This window comes from Gracilinanus agilis, chromosome 4 (assembly GCF_016433145.1).
Source record: "Gracilinanus agilis isolate LMUSP501 chromosome 4, AgileGrace, whole genome shotgun sequence".
Taxonomy (NCBI): domain Eukaryota; kingdom Metazoa; phylum Chordata; class Mammalia; order Didelphimorphia; family Didelphidae; genus Gracilinanus; species Gracilinanus agilis.
This window is the reverse complement of record NC_058133.1, coordinates 242103778-242130732: the sequence shown is the minus strand read 5'-3', so window position 1 is coordinate 242130732 and position 26955 is coordinate 242103778. Positions and strand designations below refer to the sequence as shown.

Below are 26955 nucleotides of genomic sequence, written 5' to 3'. Positions count from 1 at the left end.
ATGGCTGTAGAATCAAGGGAGACAGTAGCCTTAGCTCCTCTGGTTCAGGCTCCAGAGGAAGGTCTTGTGATAGTAAAAGTGGAGGAGGAAGACCACAACTGGGACCAGGAATCCAGCTTCCATGAGGCTAACCCTCATGGCCAGGAGATTTTCCGCCAGCGCTTCAGACAGTTCTGCTACAGGGAAACACTGGGGCCCCGTGAAGCTTTGATCCAGCTCCGAGCTCTTTGCCATCAGTGGCTAAGACCAGATTTACACACAAAGGAGCAGATCTTGGAACTGTTGGTGCTAGAGCAATTCCTGTCCATCCTTCCTGGGGAACTTCAGACCTTGGTGCAGGAGCATCATCTAGAAAGTGGAGAGGAGGTAGTAACTGTGTTGGAGGATTTGGAAAGACATATTAATATACTAGGACAAGAGGTAAGTAGAAAGAATTGTGTTTATTGTACTTACAATGGAACTTGAACTGAATTGAGCAAATTGAAGAATTGCTAAATTTTAGTCTCCTAGGTGCTGGGCTCTAGATAGTTAATAATAATATAGTATCATACATACACAGAATAGAACACACAATCAGTTGAGGAAATTGAAACAAACAGGTCAAGTGACTTGCTCAAGTAAGTGAGGTCACATTTGAAGGTCTTTTCTGACTTCTGGTCTAAGGTTCTCTATTAACACCAGTTGCCTTGTATGGATGTGCGAATGAATGTGTGTATAACAATTCAAAATGGCTCCACTGGGCACTTAGCTTACAGGGTTTGAACTCCTGCTAGACCAGTTACTGGCTCCAAGGTCCCTCTAGTAGTGACTTTACCACCTGCATAACAGTGTCCACATATAAATGTATATATGTATAGTGTTTTAAAATTCATCAGTACTTTCACATATGTCCTACTTTGTAGCAAATCTATAAAGCTGTTTCCCCACTGACTTATTAACATCAGCAAAGACACCAAGAGGATGATTGATTTTCTTAGGGTCCCATTTCTAATTAATGCTAAATCTAAGAGTAAAAGCCATATCTTTTTTTTTTAAAATATAAACCCTTACTGCCCATCTTAGAATCAACACTGTGTGTTCTAAAGCAGAGGAGTAGTAAGGGTAGGTAATGGGGGTCAAGTGACTTGCCCAGGGTCACACAGCTAGGACGTGTCTGGATCCAGATTTGAACCCAGGACCTCCTGTCTCTGGACCTGACTCTTAATCCCCTGAGCCACCCAGTTGCCCCCTAAAAGCCATATCTTGACCACCAATCAAGAACTCTTTTCATTCAACTATGCTACCTTTAGTTTTTCTATGTAGAACTCTGTTAATATGTTCCCCAAAAGAGAAAAGCATAAAAGGCATATAAAAGTATATTTAGGCAAGAACTCCCAAAGCAATGGGAGTTAATCTATACTGGGCTGGGCTGAAGTGTTTAGTTTTTGTCTCTTAAATTCCTCATTGCTCTGGGATACTTTGTGAAGTATAGATCCTATCTATACCTTTTCTTTTTTGTAATCCTCCTTATTCTTCTATAAATCTTTCATAGAAGATATACCTAATCTTCTAAGAGTCTTTGAAGTCTTGACCTTGCATGAGTATCATAACCAATAAGAAGCGGAGTCTTGCAAGTTCTGCACTTTATTTTTTTTACAACACATTTGATTGTGTTGTAAAGATATGGGATGAGTTTTTGTAATAGGCTTGAAGCTAACTCTGAAGAGTGTGGATCACAAGCCTGTGCAAACTTGGTAATAATTACCTAAAGTAAGATCATAGCCTGACAGAACAGAAGTAGGTGACAGAACTAGGTCACTATACTAAGACACACTATAGGAAGCAGGGCCAACACTACTTGAATACTGTTGCATGAGGAATGTGCAGGAGACTCGAAGACAAATATGATCCCAAACTCCCTTTTGGGACCTATTAGAGTAGAGTCATAGTAAGGCACGGATTGAAGATCTTATAAGAAGACAGAAACTGGTCAAAAAAAAAAAGACCAGCAGTGAACCTGGGGTTAGCTACTATACTAGCTACCCCACCCAGATTGGTAGCATGGAGCAAAAAGAATTCAACAACATGAAATAGTGGAATAAGGTCAAAAGATAATAAAAAAGGGAGAAAATGTAAGGTATCAAAAAATAATTCCAATATTACATAAATCGCAAAAATGAGAAAAGAGATGGAAAACTACTGAACTACTTACTTAGTTGGGAGAATTGTATTTCTGATACCTAAACCAGAGAGAAAGAAAGAAAAAAAATATATAGATGCAGTATCTCTAATGCTGAAAAAAAATAACTTATCAGAAAGATTTCTATTATCAGATTAGATTTATACCAAGGATGCAGTTAATTCAGTATTAGAAAACTTTTAACATATTAGTACATAATAGACTAAGGGGATAAGGAGTTCCCAGATGGTAAAATTTCTTTTTCTTTTAGAGGTCAATATCTTCTCTACAACTTATAGTCCTAAAGAGTTTGCCAAGACCTCTGAGTATCCTAGAGATTTGTTCAGGATCACAAATCCACTGTGATAGAAGTGAGACTTTAAAAGAACTTCCTCATTTGCAGGCCAGTTCTCTACAATACTATGCATCTCAGTAATAACAAAAACAATTTAAAAGTCACATAACTTTATCAACAGGTGCAGAAAAAGGTTTTCAACAAAGTATATATTAAAATCATGAGAAAAGCATAGAATTAAAAAAATAGACTAAATTAATTTGGTGAATAGCATTTATCCAAAATAAAAAGCTATAATATTTGTAAAGGAGAAAAATATTATAGCCTTTACCATTAGGATGAGGAGTAAAGTTTTATTATTATTATATATATTATTATCACCTCAAAGAGTTACTTCATAGAACTATATGAAATTAAAAAATTCATATGGAGGAACCAAAAGGTCAAGAATCCTAGTCATTCAAAATACATTTAAGTACCTATTACTTATGCCAGGCAAACACTGAAAAAAAAAATTGGAAGGTATGAGGCCTAGCAAAATGAAATCTCTAACTAATGGTAAAACTAACTCTTAAAACTCTTTGTCACAAGTTAAAAATTAAAAAATTGATCAGTGGAACAAATTAGGTACATAAGACCCAGAGGTAATTGAAACTAGTAACATATGCAGTGAATGTAAAACCTAGAGCTTTAAAAATTTTATTTAATTAATTTAGGGTATTTTTCCATGGTTACATGATTCATGTTCTTTTTCCCTCCTCCCCACACCCTCCCATAGCCAGCATGCAATTCCACTGAAAACCTAGATTTTTTAAATGACATAAAAAAATTAGAAGCATTGCATGAGATGCCTTTCACCTATATAATCAGACAAGATATATATGAAGAGAGGATCCCATGAGATAAAATGGATGATTTTTCATTACATATAATTGAAAAGTTTTTGAAGAAAACAAATTAGAATTAGAATGGAGACAGCTAGCTTTGGGGGGGGAAATTTTGTGGCAAATTTTTCTGATAAGCTATAATCTCGTAAGATTTAAGGAATCATTGGAAACGTATATTTGAACAATTATCATTTTCCAAGAGAACATGAATAGTCCTCAAAATAATACATATAAGCTATCAACCAGTATGTGAATATGCTCCAAATCACTATTAATAACAAATTAGCAAATTAGGTCACTGAAGTTCCATCTCACTCACAAAATTAGCAAAGATGATGAAAAAAATTTATAGTTTTTGGACAGAGGAAGGAACTTACTTTTGGTGGAACTTTTATCCATTATCTTTAGTCTTTGCACAAGATAACATTTCTTAGTGTTTAACTCTATTGCTTTGTATTTTTTTCTGCCTCCAAGGTGACAAGTGATACAGTTAGGTACCGGGTACTTTTGGATGCTCTGGTCCTTCAAAGTTTTTACTTATTCCTGGAAGCCCAAATCCATTACAAGAAACATATTAGTTAACCCTTTAGTAAAAGCTGCTGTGCAAAAGCAGTCCCTATGTACATGATTAAAAAAAAAATTTTTTTTGTTTGATCTGGAAGCGTGTTTGCCTGAGGAAACAGCTGGAAGTTTTGAAATCTATAAAGGAAGTTAAAAAATAAAAATTCCTAATGTCCTAGAAAGCTGATTGGGTCTTATAGCCCAACAGATGCTTCTAGAAGTCAGTGGGACCTTCTTTGATGATAGTGCCAACAGGAAATTTTTGGACTAAACTTCCACTTGCCATAAAAATATCCGATATTTGAAGAAATAATCATCAGTGTTCTTCTTTAATTCTCTAACATCCTGTGCCTGTGACCTAAATGTTAACATTTGAGAGAGCAATTAATTTGGGAGGTCTTAAACTGTGAGGAAATAAACTCCATTCAGAAGCGACCAACTTCATTCTCCTCTACATTATGTATCAGTTGCGGTTTTCACTAAGACTTCTGTGATCTGCTTTAGATGGAGGTGAATTGTGTGAGGTTTTTTTGCCTTTTGAAACTGTTTTAATTGTACTTTTCTTGTTTATATTTTTCTTTCGATATATAGTATTAATTTTTGTCAGTGCTTTCACCATGAAACTTTGCCAATTTGGAAAGGGCTTCAAAGTTAGTCTAAGACATATTCAACTTCATATTTTGTTTCATTGTGAACTTGAGCATCATAAGAATGAGCATTTCCATACATAGGAGAAAAGGAATGAAACGTCAATCTCTATTAAATACAGCTTGTTTTTATTTTAAAATGCATGTCATAAAATGTATTTCATTCCCATATTGCCAATGTCCAAAAATATGATTATTATCTTGCATAATTAATCTGTTAGGTCTCTCATCATAAAACCTTTATAATCCTGGTTGATCAATCACTGCGTTGATCAGAGGTTTATTGCAAAATTGTTTGTTTTTACAGTATTGTTATTTCATAAGTTGTTTTCTTGTGCTGCCTACTTTACTTTGCATCAATTTACATAAGTTTTCCTAGTCTTCTCTGAAACTGTCCTTTATTATTTCTTTTTTTTTTTTTTTTTTTTAATTTTAAACCCTTAACTTCTGTGTGTTGACTTATAGGTGGAAGATTGGTAAGGGTAGGCAATGGGGATCAAGTGACTTGCCCAGGGTCACATAGCTGGGAAGTGTCTGAGGCCGGATTTGAACCTAGGACCTCCTGTCTCTAGGCCTGGCTCTCAATCCACTGAGCTACCCAGCTGCCCCCTTTATTATTTCTTATAGAACAACTATGTACAATTAAATTCATAAACCATATTTTTTTCATTTATTCTCCAATTAGACCATCCTATTAGTTTTTTTACACCTTCTTCAGGTCTTCTCCGTATTTTATTGAGACATCATAGGACTTTATAGGAGTGTATTAAATTTTCAGTTGTTCTTTTATCTACATGATGTTATTGGGGATCATCCCTATAATTTTTACTGAAGTTTTATGTCTTTACTCTCAAAGCATTAACTCTCATGGGTCCATCTGAACCTAATATCTCCAGGTCCCAGCTCATGCCAGTGGAATGCCCTGGGAAGATAGAACAACTCTGGGAGCAGCACAAGAGCCACAAAATATTCAACCACAGCCTATGGGGCTCAAGTGTGACTCTTCAGATCCCCAAATTCTGCAAGAAAGAGGTAAGGAATGGAATTTTATTCGGGGAGGAAATCAATGAAGATTAAATATTTACAGAGGAGTTTTTTCTTGTTTATTAGTCCCTCCATATTTGAAGAAGTGAGGCATAAAATCACTATTTATGGACTAGTCCCAGGAACTGTGATTATGCTTTTGCTCATCTAAAGAGCTACATAATTACAAACTGGGCTGAAATTTCATGTTAAGTTTGATTAGTCTTAGAGATCAATTCAAGAGAACTTATATAAGTGTTAAAATTAATGGTTTGGCTAAATATATGAAAATTATAAATCTTTTATTTATAAAAGAGGTGGAAAGAGTGAAAGAGAAATACTAAAGGGTAGAAAAGACATTAACCTATCTAACTAAATATTGTTCCAGTTCAGGACTTGTTCACCTTCAGTCAGAATTAAACTATCTCCAGAAGACAGGAAGGGAAAACCAGCTATCCACTCACCCAAGACAATGACTGGAGCTGAAGGTGATTCCTAAGGCTGACTTTCTTCTTTGAGCTGACCTTCTTGAAACTGACTTCCTTCTTGGAGTGCACTCTCTCCTTCTTGGAGTGATTCTCTTCTTGGAGTTCACTCTTTCCTTCTTGGAGTGACTCTCTTCTTGGAGTTCACTCTCTCCTAGACTTCTTCACCAGACACCTGCTCAGGGATTTTCATGGCTTTTATGGTGGTTTCCTGTCCCTGCCCCTTTTCAGGGGGCCAATCACAGTTTCCAAATTGTCTGAGTTGTTACCTTTGGATTCACACCTTTCTGAGTGTGTGAACTCTTTTAAGTTTCTGACTGTTTGAGTTTGGGAAAAAAGGGTGGAGCTCTCCAAATATCTTACTGGCTTCTCACCTAGCATCAAGTAAGGTATGAATTCACTAAGTGATTTTCAAGCTTCTCCTGCCTAGTTCAAGCTTGTGTCAATTCAAAGTGTTAACTCTAACTAGGCAAAGAGAACAAAGTATTCCCTTTTCACAAGTGTTAACTCAAAGAGAACCAAGAATTCCCTTTTACACTTAGAGATTTGTATATATCTTTACAGCCACACAGTTTATACCCTAGGTTTCACCTTGCCAAAGTATAGTTCATTTTTCAGAATAGGTCAAATTATGTCTTGTCCCTGAAACTTTCTCCTTTAAACTTTTTCTTATTTGAGTGATATAAGTACTGGGTAGGAGGCAAAGTGCTTTTTTTTTAAGTGAGAGAAAGAACTTATTTAATGTCTGTTGGTTAGGCTGTAACCAAGGGCATAGCATGTGGAATTAGACATATTTTCACCAAGAATATTTTTTACACAAAGAAATTATTGTGTGTTCAGGGTTATTTAACAGAGAAAACCTATTCTTCAAGTCTAAATATATGGACATGGATCTGCCTAGATTCAGTTTTTTTTGTGTGTGTATACATGTGTACATGTGTGTATTTAAGAGAGGCAGCATAACATGGAATGAAGGTTAAGTCCTGCCTCTGACAACTTAGTAATTTTGTGACCATGAGCAAGTGGGTTAACCAAAATGAGGATTCAGGTGAATTAAATTCAATAAGCATTTATTAAACACTTTACTATGTACAGGCCACAGGAAACACAGACAAAAATTAAACCATCTTTACCCTCAAAGATCTTACGTTCTTATACATCTGCCCTCTGAGAAAGAACTAATGGAATCTGAATGAAGCACAAAACATAATTCATTTTCTTATCCTTTTTTTCCATTTGAGATCTCTTCCACAAAATGACCAATATTTTGCATTATTGCACATATAAAATCTATATATATCAGGTTGTTTATTGACTTGGGGAGGGAGAGGTGGTCAGAAGAAGGGAAAGATTTGGAACTCAAAACTTAAAAAAAAGTGAATGTTAATTGAGAGTCAGGCCTAGAGACGGGAGGTCCTAGGTTCAAATCTGGCCTCAGATACTTCCTAGCTGTGTGACCTTGGGCAAGTCACTTGACCCCCATTGCCTACCCTTACCACTCTTCTGCCTTGGAGCCAATACACAGTATTGACTCCAAGACGGAAGGTAAGGTTTAAAAAAAAAAAAAAGTGAATGTTAAAAAATTGTTTTTACCTGTAATAGGGGGAAAATAAAATATTACTAAGTGCAAAAATTAAAATGAATATACAGTAACTTAAAATATTATATTTTTATAAGATTTATTAATAATCACTAGAAGTAAAGGATTAATAAGATCACTAAATAAAACCATGTGCCCAAGCTAATCTGCCTGTTCAAAAAGTTCCACATTCACAGCTGCCCTCAGAGAAAGAAAAGATGGCCTATACCCTCAGTTCTCCCCAGTTTATCTCCTGTCTATGTCAGCACATAACAACAGGAAGTCGGTGAGCTTCTGGGTAATGTAGTTCAAAGGTACAAGATTTCCAATTGCACATTACCCCCTGAGATTCCTTGGAAGACTAGTATCTCCATTGGATTTTGTAAGCATAACCAGCTTTTAAATTTACAATAATTTGGGGATAAAAGGGAAAGAGAACAAAACCAATGATTGCTAGGCGTATTGACAAAAAGCCAATTTGAGGGCAGTCCCCTTTGGCATAAGAGTGTACATTCAAAATAAATACATTCAACCCCCACAGTTCAAGTCACCACATCCCAAAGTTCACTCTGGATCTTCTGGTGCAGCATGTGGTCTCTGCAGGCATTTTCATGGTGCCTTCTCCAAAAAGATCACTTTCTGGATTCAGGGAGGTAGCAAGTTTCTTATTCTAAAATTACTCTCAAAAGAATTTATATTATATGTAATAGCATTATATTATATAAAAGTATATAATATATTAGCATTATAGGATAATAATACATTCCCCCCTGAGGAGGATGGTGACAAACACAGGGATCACTCTATATGAATCAATTGGCAAAAGGAAACAAGTATCAAAAAATTCAAATAAAAGAGAAAATAATAACTTGTGGATGTAATATAAAATATCAAAGTCATGTCTAAAAAATCTAAGTAAAGGAAAAATAAACCCTTAACAGGTCCTTGAATTGGGGCCCAATTAAAGTGATTTATGTAATTATGTACTTACCCAATCAGTAGCCAGGACTACAGAAAGTTTGCCGCACTATGAAAGACAGAAAAGGGACTAGATTTTAGCAGCAAATGGGAAATATTTCCTGCTCTGATTTGACCTTATCTCACAGGGATACTAGAGCCAGAATGGCAGCCAAAGTGAGGTGCTTGGGAGCATGTGGCTCAGGGAAGACCAGCCTCTGACATATGTCAAAATAGCTGCAACCTCGACCCCCAAACAAGTTCAAGTCTTCTTGTCTTGGCTCAAAATTTCATCGATCCCACTGGGATCAGTTGGTCTCTATGACCTTGTGCTCGATTAGCACTATGTAGGTTAACGTTGTGCTTCTTTGGCACTGTGCAGTGACTCTTTTTGTGTTCCCTTCTCCTGGAATCAGACGCAATCTTCTCTTGGAATCAGGCACAATCATTAAGCAAAGTCCCATAATTTTTTTTAACAATCAATGGCATTATTTCGAAATTATTTCTAAAGCTTTTTTGAGTAAGCATTGACATTAGGGTTAATGGACATTTTTTAAACTTAACCTAGTGCAAAATAAAAAAAACAAAACAAAACTTAATATTGGTAACATGTGCTTCGAGTTCAAAAAAGGAAAGAAAAAATAAAACTCAAATACTATATTGCACATATAAGAAAAAATAATAATAAATCTTTTAAAATTCAAAAATATATAGCTTATACAGTGTGTCAGCCAAGGAAAGGTAGAATACAAAGGTTTCTCACCCAAAATGAGATCCATTTCCTTTTTGACTTGGCCATGAACCACTGTGTGAATGCAAATGATTTTCACAAAGTAACAGCTTTATAAAACAGTAGTATAGTAGATAATACACATTCAAAGAAAATACCAAAATTCCCCAAATTCACAGTGGCCCAGTTAATGACAATAGCAAACAAACCCACTATCATATAGGATTTACATGAGTCACTATATAGCCACTTGCTGTGTGACATTTAAAAAGCCTATGACAAGTTCTACAGATGTAGCAAATCTTTCAACCTTGGCTAAGATATTTTTAACGAAGCCTGTTACTATCATTATTCCAAAATGTGGCAGAGGAGCGCAGAAAAAAAACAAACAAACACACAAACCTCTGTACTGTTAATAAAAACCTTTTGGGCCTAAAGTGTCACCAAGAATCTAGTTCATTCTGGTGGAAGGGTAGAGTAAGTTGAAGAGTTACAAATGGGAGATGCTCCCCCTTGGGAGCTATCCAGGGGTACCACACCCTAGGAAGAACTTCCCAACTCCTCTGGTGTGAGACTGTTATATGTCTCATCCACTACATTTTTACAATGCAGAGGTGGGGATTATAATTGTGCTATAGCTTCAGCTACTAAATGGTCCCTTTACCTCTTGTTACAAAGGACTCAGAGGCAGGCAGAATGATCAGTCAGAGCTATTGAAAAAACAAAACAAAACAAGATATCTAAAAATCACATCTGAAGACCCCTTAAAATCAATTTGAGATATTTGGCTCATTAAATTCTCCAGAGGTTGTATATAAGGTTGATGGAGTCCATCCATCATCTATATGACAATTAACAAAGGCAAAATAGAAGAAATGGCTGTATAAGCAACATGTGACCTCGATGGATCAGGTGACAAATCTAGCATACATAAGGAGTTATGTTTTTGCAACTGAAGAGGGTTTGTGCAAGATGACTATGGCTTGTACAATGATATTTTGTTCAGTACAGTTATAGGGGAAAGGTATAAATAAAAATAATGTAACAGAATATATCTAATAGGCAAAATACAGTAGCTTTAAATGATTCAGTGTAATAGAAAGATATTGATCAGATTAACATATGAACTTAAAAAAAATTCCAATAAAGAGACTTCCATTAAACAATGGAGCCTGAAAAAGCTTACAAATTCACCTCCAGATGCTTTAAGGTTTCTTCCCTTTATCCATTTGGGTTCCTTTTGTCACACCTCTGGGATCTCCCATAGTGAGGGAGAATTCCACACTGAACATTGTGTGGAGGAATCCCAAATTGGTTGTATTGTAGAGACTGGGTAGGCCCAAATGGCAAGAAGGTGTGAGGAGATGAATTTCTCCCCTGAATCTCAGGTAAGCTAATCACAGGGACAAGTGCACCCTGGAATGGTAGGAAAAAGAGGCATCCTAAAACTGGGAACTGTTTGAGATAGGTAATGTACTGCTCTTTCATAGAGTGAGCCAATTCAACTTCCTGTTTGGAAGAGTAACCTTCCTTCCCCCTTTGGGGTAAAATGCTAGGAGCCATGTGCTACCTCAGTCCCCTCCCCCACAGAGCATGGAAGCCTATCTGGGTTAGCCATACTGGGGTAGGGGCGGGTGTGTTTCCCTGCTGAAAAGCAGCTAGAGCAGGCTTGAAAACCCATGTTGGAAGGGAAGGAGAAGAGATTTATAATTCACCCTCCACAGAAAAAACAAAGGTGCTTCTAAATGGCTCTCAAACCCTCTGGCAATTGGACAAGGACTGCAGTAGCTCATGGATAGCAGGAACAGCAAGGACCCCCAGGCAGTGTCTAGTCAAACCTGGGGCAGTGGCAACAGGAGCTTGGCTTGCACTGGGGGGCTTGGTGAAAAAAACCACAGAAGCAGGGAATTAGCAGCAGGAGGCTGGATAGGCAGCAAAGAAGATGGGCAGGAGAAGCAGCTTATCCCTCTCAGCCAAGAGCTCTCAGAAAAGCCACTTAAATGAAAGCAGCCGGGGGAAATGGGAAGAAAAAATGGCAGGAGAGAAACGCAACTTTGCAAAATTTATCTAGGCTGTCTTAAAAAAATTGAGAATTCTTTTTCCAACTTTGGTGGTTGCCTAATTAGGGGACTAAAATAATGGTACCACCTTTAATAGAAATAGGGATATTTGAAGGAGGAGTAGGTTTAGAGAGAAATGAGTTCATTTAGTTCTATTTTGAAATGTAAAAGGAACAGCCTGTTATAGATGTCTAATAGAGAGTTGATGGTTTGCGACTAGAGAGCAAGAGACGAATTAGAGTTTGATATATAGATTTGAGTTTCATCTCTAGAATAAAGAATTTAGCTCCCAGGAGTTAATGAGATCATAGGAAAAGGGAAGAGGACCCAGAAGAGAGCCTTTGGGAACACTCACACTTAGCAGGTGGTAAATGAATTTTGATCTCATAAAGGACACTAAGAAGGAGTAGTCAGAGAAATAGAACTAAAAGAGAGAGTATTCATAATTGTAATTATAACTTAGGAACAGTGTTTATCAAAAAGGGAAAGTAGCTGAAAGCTACATTTCCTGAATTTAAAACATAGTATCATTGCTTCAAGGACTTTCAGAATAAAAAAAAAAAATATTGTCACATGTAAGACACAAACAGTAGTTGTTTCATGAGAATGTTAATGAGAATAAACCAATTTTCCTCTTTTGTGTCTAAAATGTTATATTGTCTTCTGATAATTTATTACAAATGTTAGAATTTCCATGTAGTTTATTTTTCAAAAATGAATTATTTTTGTTGTTTGTTCAGTATTATCCTTGTGGCCCTCATGGACCATAGGACACCGATACTGTTCATGGAGTTTTCTTGGCAAAGATATTAGAGTAGTTTGCCATTTCCTTAAGTGACTTGCCCAGGGTTACATAGCAAGTACTAGTCTGAGGCTAGATTTGAACTCAGGTCTTCTTGACTCCAAGCCTAATGCTTTAATCCCCTGAGCCCTCTAGCTGCCTCCAATGTAAATTGCAAATTTAGCTTACAGATGTAAAGGCCTAGCAACCTTTAGCTTCATGCATTATTTAATTTCATTTATTTATAAATTTGAGATGCCAATATTTTGTCTTTGCATCAATCCAAGGTCCTTTTTCCTGATCGTTGCCTCTACTAAACACTCTAGTTTACCTTAAACCATGACACCTAGGAATGAACACAGTATTACTGATAAAGCCTGATAAGGGTATTACAGTATTTTTAGAAACCAATGGAGTTAAATGTCCATTAGGAAGGGGTGTTCAGAGTAACAAAAAATGTGGCATTATGTATCAGACTGAGAACTGAGAAAAGGCCATCAGAAGAAGACAGTCATTCTGTGTAGAAACTAGATAACAAAGGAATGAAAAAGGAGAGGTAAATGATGAAAGTTAACTGATTTTTTTTTCTTGGACTTATGCTAAGAAAGAGAGAAGTGTTATCATCAGATGATAACTTGAAGGAGTCAGAGATTGAAGATGAGAGAAGGGGAAGTGATTCCTGGGAGATAGGAATGGAGAGGTTAAAGGGCAAAAAATAGAGGGATTGTCCTTAAGAAGGGGAATGTCCATCGCTTCCTCAAAAACCGAAGTAAAGGAAGAAAAAATGGGATGAGATAGAATTTTGAGGTATGAAGTTAAGAGAAGAGGAATTAAGAAGATGGTTGCATTTTCTCAGCAATGTAGCATGTGAAGTCCTGTGCTGAGAGGGAAGACTGGGGTTTTGAAGAGAGGAAAGAGAACAGTCACTATAGGAAGTATGAAGAATAAAAGGTAGAGAGCCAGGCTTAGAGATGGAGGGTCCTTGGTTCAAATATGACCTCAGACATTTCCTAGTTGTGTGTCCCAGGGCAAATCACTCTTCTGCCTTGGAACCAATACACAGTAGTGATTCTAAGATGGAAGGTGAAAGCTTTTTTTAAAAAAAAAAAAAAAAAGAAGAAAAGAAAAAAGAAAATGCCATGTAATAGTGAGGGCCTGGTTGTAGTTAGACAACATGAGCTGGTAATTAACCTAGTCAGTTCAATTCAATTTAATTCAATGAGCATTTATTAAGTTACTTGCTAGGTGCTGCACAAAGATGAAAAAAGAAAAAAAAAACAGTCCCTATTCTTAAGAGATCTTGTACTTTTTGTAACTTTTAGACAGTTGCTTAGAGTACTGAGAAGATATGACTTACCTGTGACAACACAGCTAGTATGTATTACAGGTGAGACTTGACTCCAGATCTTTCTGGCAGCAAGAGTTACTCTTTATCTACTATACTGTCTCTCAGAAGATAGACAGAAATTTTTATATTTTTCCTAGAGGCATTGAAGCTTCTTGAGCAGGAGAGTGACATGGTCAAACCTATGTTTTAGGGATATCAGTTTGGCAGCTTTAAGGAGGATAGTTAAGAGAAAGAAGGAAACTTGGGGCAGGGAAACCAGTAACAGGGCTATTGCAACAGTTCAGGTACGAGGTGATAAGGTTCTGAACCAGGTTGGTGGCTATGTGAATAGAAAGAAGGGAAGAAATTTGAGAGATTTTGTGGGCATAAAATTGATAGGACTTATTAACCAATTAGATAAGGGAATTGAAGGAGAGGCCTCATCAAAAATTCCAAATGGCCTCATCAAAAATAAGAAGGTAAAGAAGAAAGTTGGATTTCAGAATGAATATAACGAATTTCATTTTGAACATATTGAGTTTAAGGTGGCATTATGCAAGACTGGAATTCAGGAGAGAGTTCAGATATATAGATTGAGAAATCATCTTCATGAAGAAAATTAAGCCCTTGAGAAGAAAGGAGCTCACAGAGAGAAAAGTGGACCCAGGACAATCAGTCAAACTGCAAAGATTTGTTAAATACTTGCTATTTATTAGGTACTGTGGAGGCCCTGAGGCTATAGGTGCAAAGAAGGGAAATCCCAACTTAACAAGGATTTTATGTTCTAATAGGGTAGACATATAAATACTTATATAAATTTATATAGCATAATATGGCAAATAAATAAATAAATAGAAATTAAAGGCTAGCAGGTGGGAAGATCAGAATGAATGAAGGGCAATTAGAGGGGATAGTGAAATCTAAGGGATATTTATTGTCTTGGGTGGCTGCAGTTAGGGAATAAAGACAAATCATTGGATTTGAAGAAATTGAGGTATTTGATGGAGAACATCACATTTAAATTTATTTATTTAGATTTTTTTTAAGCCTTTGTCTTCCATCTTGGAGTCAATACTGTGTATTGGTTCCAAGGCAGAAGAGTGGTAAGGGCTAGGCAATGGGGGTTAAATGACTTGCCCAGGGTCACACAACTGGGAAGCGTCTGAAGCCAAATTTGAACCTAGGACCTCCCGTCTCTAGGCCTGGCTCTAAAATTTACTGAGCTACCCAGCTGTCCCCTATTTATTTAGATTTTGATAGAAATCAGCACACATGATTGTATCCATATTTGTAGAAAAAAGATTACATATAAAGCCATGAATCTTTATTTTATACAGCATGGGTTTTTTTAAGGGACAAGTTTCCCCAAATTATTCTTTCAGTGCCTGTTTTTGAACTTCTTCAGCTCTTTTCTCTGTATTTTACAAATATTTCATTGATTGTCTTTTTTTTTTTTTGGCATCACTATCATAACTCCTAATCTCTCATGGTAAGAGAATATCATATATTGAAGTCCCTGGGATGAGAGCAAGGTTTGGAGTGGAGAAGGAAATCTGTGAATTAGATCCTGAACCTCTTGAGAAGGGAAAGGCCAGAAGATAGCCCCAAGGATGGGATCTGAAAAGTGTGATATAGATGAGTTGAATGAACCTCAGAAGAGGAGTACTTGTTGAATGATGATGACATATCAAAGACTTGGAAGAGTCAGTAAAAACTCTTAAGGCCATTTTTCAGGAGAATTGGAGAAGTAACACCCAAAAGAAGATCGCTATTCTAACTCTGATGACCCCAATGTCACCAAAAATAATATAAAGGAACAAGGATGTTCCTTTCTATTTTGTATAGTTTACATATTTTTGTATTTTGTATAGTTTATATAACTTCATAAGCTCTGGGAAAAACAAATATTATAGCTTATGCTGAATCCTATTTCCTGAAAATTCAAATAATTTATTTTATTACTTTCTTTCTCCCTTATGTTGTTCACATATCAGTCTTCACCAAGTGTTATTGATAACCTTTCTCCCAAATCATCTCTGCTGTTGTTTATCATTTGTGTGGCTTCTATGTGATCCTTCTTCTATGTGAGAGTCTTTCAGATACTTGTATAAAATTTAAATTAATGTCCAATACTTCAAGTATTACATTTATAAAGTTTGTTATCTAACAAAGTAGAACCACGTAACTAAGTTTTAAAAACTACCTGCTCAAAAAACTGCTCCACCAAAGCCGCCAACAGGAAGGAAAGAGAGGGCTAGACATGGACCTCCACTCAATTTATCCTATCTACGTCAGCATGTTATCAACAGGAAGTGAGTGGGGTTCTGGAAATCGTAGTTTTCCTGGGGATCACAGCTTCACTGGGGATTGTAGTATTACCATTTACTGTTGTGACCTAGGTGTATCTCTCACCTCTGGGTGCTTTGTGGCTGAAGAAAATTGAGGCATTGTTGATTTGCCAAGCAGTAGTGATAGGTACAGGGCAGAGTAAATCAATTGGTCAGTAAACATCTATTAAGAACCTGCAGTGTACCGAGAACTTACTAAGCATTGGAGATACAAAAAGAGGCAAAAGGTATTCCGTTTCCTCAAGAAACTAAAAATAAAGGGGGAACAACATCTGAACAAATATATACAAAACAAACTATATACAGGATAAATAGGGAAAATGAATAGAAGGAAGACATTGGAATTAAGAGGGGTTGGGGAAGGCTTCCTTTAGAAGATTAGAAGGATTTTAGTTGGGACTTAAAGGAACCCAGGAAAATCTTCAGTTAGCAGAGTGGGGAAAGCTTGCCAGGCCTGGGGGATAGCCAGAAAAAATGCCTGGAGCCAAGAGATGGAGTGTCTTGTATTTGGAACAGCCAGGACCTGTGTTCCAATGTTGAAGATTATATGGCAAAGAGTAAGGCATAAGAAGATTTTAAAGGTAGGAGGAGGCTAGATTTTGAAGGGCTTTGTCAAACAGAGCATTTTGTATTTGCTCTTAGAAGCAAGCTACTAGAGTGTCCTGAGTAAGGAGTTGCCATGATCAGACCTGTGCACAGGGAACTCACTTTAGTGGCTGACTGGAAGATGGATTGTAGTGGGGAAAGACTTCAGCCAGGCAGACCCACCAGCAGGCTATTGTAATAATTTAAGAATGAGGTGATAAGGGTATGCACTAGAATAGTTGAAGTATCTAGAGAAAAGGTGAAATCAAGAGTTGTTGCAAAGGTAAAATTGAGAGGCTTTGGCACCAGATTAGATACTGGGGATGGGAGAACTGGAAGTAAAACTAAACACAGAGGAATGCCAGCTGACCACCCCCCACCTACTGTGCAAGTTTCTGAGCCTGGGCATAGGCCAGTTTTAGGATCCTGAGACCCTGTCTAGACATTGGGTTGGGTGGGGGCAGTGAGAGATAGTAAAGAATGCAGCTTAACTCTTATATTATGAGCCAGAAGGACTAAGAGAATGGCACTGCTCTGTACTGTAATTAGGAAGTTTCAGGGGGAAAGATTACATTTTAAAGGTCTATCAAACAGCCAGTTGGAGCTACATGGAAGATTGGAGGTCAGCAGAGAAACTGGGGCAGGATAGATTTGAGAATTCTTATAGAGATGGTAATAAATCCATTGGAACTGAGATCACCAAGTGAAATAGTATGGAGAGAGAAAAGAAGAGGACTCAGGATGGAACTCTGAGGATCACATAGTTTAGGGGGTGTAATCTGGAGGTGGATACAGCAAAGAAAGTATCAAGGAAGAGGGATCAACAGTATCATAGGCTACTAAGAGTTCAAGGAGACTGAGGATTAAGAAAAGTTTTTAAGATTTGTCTACAAAGAGATCCTTAGTAACATTGAAAAGAGCAGTTTCAATAGAAAGATAAAAGTCAGAAGCTGGATAATAAGGATTAAGAAGAGAGTGAGAAAAAAGAAAGTTGAGGTGCCTATTTTAGATGTTCTTTTGGAGTTTAGCCACAAAGATCAGAATAGATATAGGATGACAGTGGGGATGGAAGACCCAAGAGAGGATTTTTTTAGGATGGGAAGATGTGAGCATTTTTGCAGGAAATGAGCCAGGATATAGGAAGCAGAATGAGTGAATGAGTAAATCAGGGTATTATATTTGCTGCACAAGGGGTAAAAGCCTTTAGAGTTCATTACTTCCTTCATGTAGAAAATCCTTCTATAATGATCCAGATAAGTCATGTAGTCTCTGCTTGTACATTTGCAGTGACAAAGAGTTTACTACTCTGTGCAAAAGCAATTTCCATTGTTGGACTGTTCTAAGTATTAGTTTTTCATGTTGAAATGGCATATGTATGTCTGTACATTATGGTATCAGTTGATTTAGAATCAGAAGACCTCACTTGAAGTCTGAGCTCTGTTTCTATTCCTTGTATAAGCCTGGATAAACTCCTTTACCTCTCTGATTTGGAAAATGGAAGTAATACCTTCCTTTCCCTGCCCTTCCTCAAACTCAGTTAAAAATGCTGAGTTTGTATCTAGCATCAGAGATAGATAAAGAATTAGATAGAGAGAGAATGATCACAAAGAGCCAGAATGGATTCCTCAAGAGCACGACATTCCTAGTAGCCTTTGTTAGTAGCTTAATATGGAGGAGTAATGTCGATTTATTTTTACTAGGTTTTCATAAAATCTCTTATACTTTCCTTATGGGTCAGAATGCAAGTGTGGATTCATAGGAAAGGTTAAATAATATTGGATCTACTTCATAACCCAACTCTAAAAATGAGAAATAATTCATATAAGACAACTGTACATGGAACATTAATCAGCTTTTGATATACCTAAATTTGCATAGGTCTGCAATCATTGAAATACTGTTTAGCAGAGGACAGCTATACTGGATAAGGTATGATAAAAGTAGAAAATTCTCAAACAACTGTTATATAAGTGAAGTGTTATAATGAGTTAAATGAAATAGTTTTATTTAGTGGAAAGTTAGAGAATTTAGACTTTGAGAGTAATTATAGATTCCTGTTGATAACATAAAAATAGTATATAAATAAGGTTGTTCTAGCTACTAAGTAAATACGAATTGAAATATGGAGAGATTAGAAGTAAGAGATCTTTTAGAAGGCAGTGACCATATATAGACCATAGTTGTGGAAATGAAAATGAAAAAGTCAATTCTTATAATCATCTTAAAGGAAAAATCTTTGAAATTAGATATTGTGGGGTGGAGTTAAGAAGGAGAGTTAAATGCTACTAATGATGTTACAAAATTGGGGTCAGTATAATTGCTAAATCCTTTGGATATGTGACAGCTTTTTGGTGTGTTAACCTTTGAATTCAATCTAATTGAAAAGTTAATTGACTACTGAAAAGCCAGTCAACATTCTACTGTATGGTTTCACCTCAAAAAACTAAACTCTTTAAAATCACATTGAGGACAGTTAAATGCATGTCTGTCCTTTTAGAATAGAAGCAGAAACTTGTTTATACTATCAGATTGGTTGCTCTCAGTTGGTTTTGTTTAGCTTTTTCTTTTTATAACAGAGTACTCAATGTATCTTGTTTGGGACAAGGAGGTTTATCCAGAAATGACTCTGATGCTGAAAAAAAAAAGTTATATTAGAAAAAAGCAAAACTAAAATAAATACTGGAAAGTAATTTAATTTTCAAAAGATTATGAAAGAAATGTTTCTAACTACTAGTGGTAATGTTACTATTAGTATAGTAAAGAGATTCATAATAGTCAATAGTAAATAAAAGAGAAATAAATTAGGGAGTTGAGATCTTATTAAAATTGCTGCTTGAAAGGACAGAAATGTTAGCTCAGACTAAGCTAGTAGTAGAAACTGAAAATAATACAAGTCATTCCCCAGTTGATAAATGGTCAAAGGATATGAACAGGCAGTTCTCAGACAAAGTAATTAAAGCTGTCTATAGTCATGCAAAAGAATGCTCCAAATCACTATTAAATATCAGAGAAATACAAACAACTCTAACACACCTGTTATATCGACTATTATGATAGAAAAGGAAAATGACAAAACTTGGAGGAGATGAGGGAAAATTGATACACTATTGGGGAAGTTATGAATTTATTCAGCCTTTCCGGAGAGCAATTTGGATCTGTGCCCAGAGGGATATAAAACAGTATATACCCCAGCAATATAAATAGGTTTGTATCCAAAAGAGATAAACAAAAAGGAGAAAGACCTATACGTATGAAAATATTTCAAGTACTTTTTGTAGGAGCAGAGAATTGGAAAGTAAGGAGATATGCATCAATTGGGGAATGGCTGAGTAAGTTATAGTATGTGATTGTAATGCAATACTATTGTGCTATAAGAAATGACAAGCAGGGGGAGCTCAGAAAAACCTGGAAAGAGTTATATGGTCTGAAACAGTTAGCAGGATCAGGAGAGCATTGTACACAATGATAGGAATACTATACAGTGAACCACTGTGAGTAATTTAGCTGTTCTTAGCAATACAGTGATCTAACACAATCCCAGAAGACTCATGATTAAAAAATGCCATCTGTTTCCAGAGGAAAAAACTGATGGATTTGGAATCCAGACCAAAGCAAACTTTTTTCACTTTCTTAATTTTTTTTGTTCAAGTTTCCTTCCACAAAAGTAATACTATGGCAAAATGTTTTATATACATGATTGCACATGTAAAATCTATATGAGATTACTTACCATCTCAGCAGGGGGAGGAATAGGGGAAAGAGAATTTGAGACTCAAAACTATTTTTTAAATGCTGGAAACTTTTTACATGTAATTGGGGGAAAATTAAATTAAAGAATGACAAATAATCTTGCTAAACTATATCTACAGAATTCCTCTTATACTAATTTTAATATCCCTTTAAAGAAAAAAGGAAACAAGATTAGTTTATATTGTTTTGTAATTGATGAAACCATTTATCTTTGTGATTATCATTTCCTTTCCCGTGTTCTTAAACCATTTAGCTTACTAAGAACAGAAGAAACACTATGGCTTTTATTTGAATAATTTGTGGGAAAAAGAGGTAGAGTTCTAACTGTGATAGACACAATAATAAACTGGATGAGTTGAGAAGATAATAGGCTGCCTTGATCACTCTAAAGATCTGAGTACCTTTCTTTTTTACTTCTGAATAGACTGTACCAAAGAGGATAATTACATTATATTTCTATCTAGCCTACTGTCAGGTCTTTTTTTTGTGTATTTATATTATATCTATTTAGGGAAGGTTGATAACCTATTGAATTTCAAGACATAATAAATAAACCACAAAGATCTCACCTCATCTGTTTACAATAATATTTTTTGGATTTATTCATTACCTCTGTTAGATCTTTTTGCCATAGAACCATGTAATTTCACTTAGTTACACTCCTACTCAAACTACCAAATCTGAACTTCCTTAGGCAAAGGCTTTGAACCCTGAAATTCTAAACAGGGTTGATTTTAGTATTAAGTTTTATGATAAAAAGAAGGCACTAGAGGTCAAAGGAAACATTGCAGAAAATGTTAGTTAAATTAAATCAGTTCTACAGGTAATTTCCCTAGTGAATTAGACAGATAATCAAAGATCAGACTCCAAGAGAAACCAACATATTTGGGCTATTTGTCATTCTTGTTATTAATAGTAATGGGGAAATTGAAAAGCAATTCTTGCTTAGAGGATAAAGTAAGTTCTATGGAGTATTCAGGAAGTTTGAGATATAAGACTAAATTTAAAATGTTTAGTGTACATTTTAGAAATACAAGAAGCAGGTTTGAAATTACTGGAAAGTTAATTGAGGATCCCACAAGCTCCTGGTGAGGAGAGGCCTGACAACATTTATGACATTTATGGCTTCTTTCTTTTCTTTTAGTTCTGCCTATGCCCCAAGGTCCTGCTTTGTCCCAGAAGGGAAGCCCACGAGACCAGGAGATGGCAGCTGCACTTCTCACGGCTGGGTTCCAGGTGAGCTGTGGTTTGTTCCACCCCTCAGTAAGACCCCATTACTACTTCATTCTTTGTCATTGACCTGAAGATTCCACCCAAGGTATTTACTCCAAATACCTTTTTCTGGAAAGTTCCATTTTGTTTTCTAGTGGTCATTTTTTCTGTTTTTCTCCCCATTTTGACCTAATGCTCTATCTCCTTCATACTCTGATTCTGCCGGTTCATTTCCTTACTTTGGATTAGAATAATGGGATTATACCTTTTGGGACAATAGGCCTGAGTGGAAGTTTTGTGTTGTTCCAGACTTTGGTGAAGATCGAGGACATGGCAGTATCTCTTATCCAGGAGGAGTGGGGACTTCTTGATCCAGCACAAAAAGACCTCTGTAATGATGGCAGGCCAGAGAATTATGGCCCCATCTACTCCCTGGGTAAGGACCAATAGGACCAATATATTAAAATTTTATTGACTTATTCATGAGATAGGAGTCCTGAAATATATGGAGGACTCAAGTATAGGTTCAGTTAACTAAAATATTAATGTCCTTTTAAGGTCCTGAAATAATATCATGTCATTCCTCACAATGAAGGAGGTGATATTATTTCCATTTTACAGATGAGGAAACAAGCTAACAGAGATTACATAACTTGCTGTGGGTCACACTGCTTGTAGAGTGTTTGAGGCAGGATTTGAACTCAGATTTTCCTGAATCCCAAGCCCAGTACTCTGTCCACTCCCTAACTTGCCTCCAACATGTTCTTGTTCCATTGTTTCAAAGGGCATTTTGTTATTTTTGGTTGGAATCTGTACATTTGAAAACATATTTCTGTTTCCTCTCATCTTCCCAGTTCCCTAATACCTGATAAACAGATGTTAAATTTCATTTACTGTTGTTTGTTCTTTTTTCCCCTTATTTTAAACTTTGTTGGCATTTTACCATTCTTATTTGCTAGATCTTCTTACCATAAATAACTTTAGAATTTAACTTAGCAATTGTCCTTTCATTTCTCTATTTTCTTCTTGATATTCTTCCTCCATTCTTTACTCAAAGCGAAGCCCACCATATTCTTTTCTTCACTTGAGCCCTTTACTACTTTTAAGATCATGTAGTTGGAACTGGAATGGACCTGAGATAATCTAATTCCGTAATTTTATAGATGGAGAAACTGAGGCCAAGAGAAGTTAAATGACTTCTAAAAGGCCGACCTTTTGGAAGTCATTTAACTTCTCTTGGCTAGAATTTGAACTCAGTTTCTGACTACAAAACTAGTTTTCATTGGGATCAGTGTTAAGGAAGAATGGGAAACAGGGAAGCCAAAGTACTGCATATGGAATTTAAAAAATGTTCTTACAAGATGATAGAGTGGGAAAGATGGTGCATTTTAGAGTCAGATGATCTGACTTTGAATTCTGGCTCTGATACTTAACTACCTGTATGATGTTGAAGGAAGGAAGAAAATAAGTATTTATTAAGTGTCCACTATGTGCAAGACCCTATATCACATTCTATATAAGTATTACCTCATTTGGTTCTCACAAAAAGCCTATACAGTAGATGGTATTAGTATCCCCATTTTATAGATAAAGCAGCTGAAACAGGCAGGTTAATTGACTTGACCAGGGTCACAAGAAGAATAGGAATCTTCAGATAACATGTTTATTAGGAGTCCAGGGCTTGATAGCAAAATGACATCAGAATATAGGAAAGGAAATAACAGGGTTCAAGTAGAATTACAGGGATGGCAGTTAGCAGACAAGGAAGACAAAGCTCCTAGCTAGTATTACTCAGAGAAAGTGATGAGAAATTCTCTGTACTTATCCATTTTAAGGCTTCCTTTAAGGACAGGTAGGTGGTACAGTGGTTAGAGTACTGGGCCTGGAGTCAGGAAGATTCATCTTCAAGAGTTCAAATCTGGCCTCATACACTTACTAGCTGTGTGATCCTGAGCAAGGCACTTAATCCAGTTTATCTAGATTTTTTAATAAATAAAATGAGCTGGAGAAGGAAATGGCAAACCATTCTAATGGGGTCATGAAGAATCAGACATGACAGAAAAGCAATTGAACTGTAGGCTTCTTCTAGATGCTATCTTTATCATCTCAGCATGAAAGGAAAAGATGACGATATGAAGAGTTTAGAAGAATGAAAAATGTTCTATTAATATGCATGTTTAAAAATTGTTTTTAACTGTAAAATGGGATTTAATAAATCATTTCCTTGAAAAGCACAGTGGATAGGCAGTAGCAAAAGATATGTTCAGCATTCCCAGAGCAGTTTAGCCAGGTTAAGGTTTCAAGTACCTTCTGGCATCAGGTGTTCACTGGTTCTTGGAGGAATCTACCATCTGATTTCTTGCCATTGAATGTCCAGAGCAATTTAGCCAGGTTAGGGTTTCAAGTACCTGTTGGCATCAGGTATTCACTGGTTCTTGGAGGAATCTACCATCTGATTCTTGCCATTGAATGGGTGTAGCTGGGACCAGGCCACTAAAAAGATATGACTAGCAGAGGTCATCAGTTTAAGGGGGAAACCCAAATTGGGAGGCCAGAAGGGATGTGGAGGCTTTCCTTCATGACTGACTTCTGAAAAGCATTGGGCAACTGGTGCCAATGTAGTGCAGAAGACAACATAACCACAGAGGACAGAAGCAGTTACTACAATGTAACCTTGTAACTTTAATGTGAAAGAAGCCTGTCCCCATGAAAATGAGCTGAATTGTCTATCTTAAGCCCTAGGTTTCTACTTCTAAACTTTCCTGTTGAAAGAAGTGGATTGCAAAGGCTGACCTACAAACCAGCCCTGCAAGATCAAATCCACAAACAAAGAGAACTAGAATTAGCTTTTCATTAAGAACAAATCCTGATAGACGGTATTCCATAAGGAAGAGGAAACTAAAAGAAGGAAAAAAGAAGATCCTATTTCTCATAGCTGGCAAATAGAGCCAGGATTCATTTGTTCTTAGGAGCTCTATGATTTTGTAAGTTTCTTCTTTTAAGTTATTATTCTATATTTCCTTTAGTGTATAGTCTAAACTCTTTTAAAATAATTACTAAAGAATTCCTGGGTGCTATTTTCCAGAAACAACACAAGGGTATAAGGAAAAATGGCAGTTATTTGAGTCACTGGATTTGAGTCACTTGAATTGTGACTTTAGGTAATTCACTTCATCTCTTTGGACCTCAGTTTCCTTATCTACAAAATGAGGGAATATGCTAGACATCCTCTTCAGCCCCTAGTTCCTATGATTCTCAACTTAAGCTAAGTAATGAATAACTAGAAAAACAAAAGAAAAGTACTCAGGGTACCCGTGAGCCAAATAATGGGGCTTGCCTATAAATAAAAATTTAGAGTTACTTAGTTACTTAGAGTCATCTAGTCCAACCCCCTCGTTTTATAGATAAGAAAGGTAAGGCATGGAGAAAATTACTTAATATAAGACTAAGAAGTGCAATGCATAGAGCACTGGGCCTGGAATCAGAAATATTTGAGTACAAATACAGCCTCAGACACTTATTAGCTAACAGCTTCCTCTTTCCCATCTCAGATAATGGATCCTATTTGGTTGCTTTGATTTGTTTCAGGTGGTGAGACTAGGAGTGAGAACAGGGATTTAACTCAGAACCAGGTAACATCTGCTGAAATGGAACCACATGGAGAGAGAACTGCCAAACGTAACGGGAACGTTCCTGAGAGTGTTGACCATGGACAAGCTGGTGAATGTACAGGCAGAGTAGACAGAAGGCGAGGAAACCCTACTGGAGAGAGACGACATAAATGTGAGGAATGTGGGAAGAGCTTTGCCCAAAGCTCAGGCCTTGTACGACACTGGAGAATCCACACTGGGGAAAAACCTTATCAATGTAATGTGTGTGGGAAAGCTTTCAGTTACAGGTCAGCCCTTCTTTCACATCAGGATATCCACAACAAAGTAAAACGCTATCATTGTAAGGAATGTGGGAAAGCCTTTAGTCAGAACACAGGACTTATTCTACATCAAAGAATCCATACTGGGGAAAAGCCCTATGAATGTAATCAGTGTGGGAAGGCTTTTAGTCAGAGTGCAGGCCTAATTTTGCATCAGAGAATCCACAGTGGGGAGAAACCCTATGAATGTAATGAGTGTGGGAAAGCTTTTAGTCATAGTTCTCACCTTATTGGACATCAGAGAATCCATACTGGGGAGAAACCCTATGAATGTGATGAATGTGGAAAAACTTTCAGGAGGAGCTCACACCTCATTGGCCATCAGAGAAGCCACACTGGGGAAAAACCTTACAAATGTGGCGAATGTGGGAGAGCTTTCAGTCAGAAGTCAGGCCTCATTGAACATCAAAGAATCCACACAGGAGAGAGACCCTATAAATGTAAAGAATGTGGGAAAGCTTTCAATGGGAATACAGGCCTTATTCAACATCTGAGAATCCACACAGGTGAGAAACCTTATCAGTGTGGTGCATGTGGGAAGGCCTTTATTCAAAGGTCAAGTCTTATTCGACATCAGAGAATACACAGTGGAGAAAAATCTGAATCCACATAATATATATGAAAGCTTTCAATCCCAGGTCAGGCATTATTCAACATTCATTAGAGGATTAGATACCCTCTCTCAGAGCCTAGAAATGTGCTTTGCAACTAGTAGGTGCTTAATAAATGTTTGTTGAATTGAATTGAAAATTACACTGGAGACAGTCCCCATCATTGTAGTAAATGAGTGAAAAGTTAGTCACCGTAATAACCTTATCTATTATCTAGTTTCATAGACTCCACATGATATAGCCATATTATACTAGCTCTTCAGAGCAGATTGGGCAAAATTTACTGATATTTTGGCCGATTACATAATGGAATAGAACTTTTAAATTGCCTATTTAACCTCTGAAATTGAAAAATATATTTGAATAAGCTGCTTATTTATCACCCAAGGAATTTAACTGTGGTTCTAGTTAAATGGCTATGGATTTGAGAGCTGCTACTACTCCTTTCACCACTGCATTTTGTCTTTCTCATTGTTTTCCTTCATTTATTCTTCCTTGAAATTACTGTCATTTCCCTAATTGGATGTATTAGAATTCATTAGGATATCATGAAGCCTCATGAAAAACTTCAAGTTTATAAAGACATAGGAAAACTTTGAAAAATATTTAACCTTATCATGTTAATATAACCACATTTTGTTGTAAATACCTCTGTGATTGTCTCCATTGTTGGTGAATTCTTTATTGCTATTTGAATTCAGAATACTATATTTTAAAAACCTTACTGAAAGGGTCTTTCTTTTTGTCATGTCATTTTATTGACTCCTGTGGAAACACAGACAGTATGTAGTCTTTACTTTTGATGAAATTGTCAAAGGAAGTGAAAGTAAAGTGATGGTAATATAGAGAAAATGAGCAGAAACTTTTGCCTAACTTTTCTGTCAAAGTTCAGATAACTGCATTTTATAGCTCCTCTTATTTTGTTCACTACCATCTGCCTATTCTACACCTTCGTACAGACTCATGCCATGTAACCTTCAAGATGCCACAGAATGGAAAAAACAGGCTAAATATAAAATGTATGTGAA

General features: G+C 36.5%; 1 protein-coding gene across 1 annotated transcript; it reads left to right on the top strand.

The window, feature by feature from the left end:
- ZKSCAN8 (zinc finger with KRAB and SCAN domains 8) lies at positions 1-26955 on the top strand. Its single transcript, XM_044677155.1, has 5 exons — positions 1-420; positions 5445-5580; positions 21318-21409; positions 21695-21821; positions 24974-26955. Exons 1-5 carry the CDS (start codon positions 1-3, stop codon positions 25927-25929), a joined length of 1731 nt encoding a protein of 576 aa, XP_044533090.1. The 3' UTR covers positions 25930-26955.

What these genes read in the sequence shown, in the direction of transcription:
- ZKSCAN8 (XM_044677155.1), top strand. Translation starts at nt 1, where the DNA reads ATGGCTGTAGAATCAAGGGAGACAGTAGCCTTAGCTCCTCTGGTTCAG. An exon ending in TTAATATACTAGGACAAGAG is followed by an intron (nt 421 to 5,444) that starts GTAAGTAGAAAG and finishes TAATATCTCCAG; the next exon opens with GTCCCAGCTCATGCCAGTGG. An exon ending in TGGCCCCATCTACTCCCTGG is followed by an intron (nt 21,822 to 24,973) that starts GTAAGGACCAAT and finishes GATTTGTTTCAG; the next exon opens with GTGGTGAGACTAGGAGTGAG.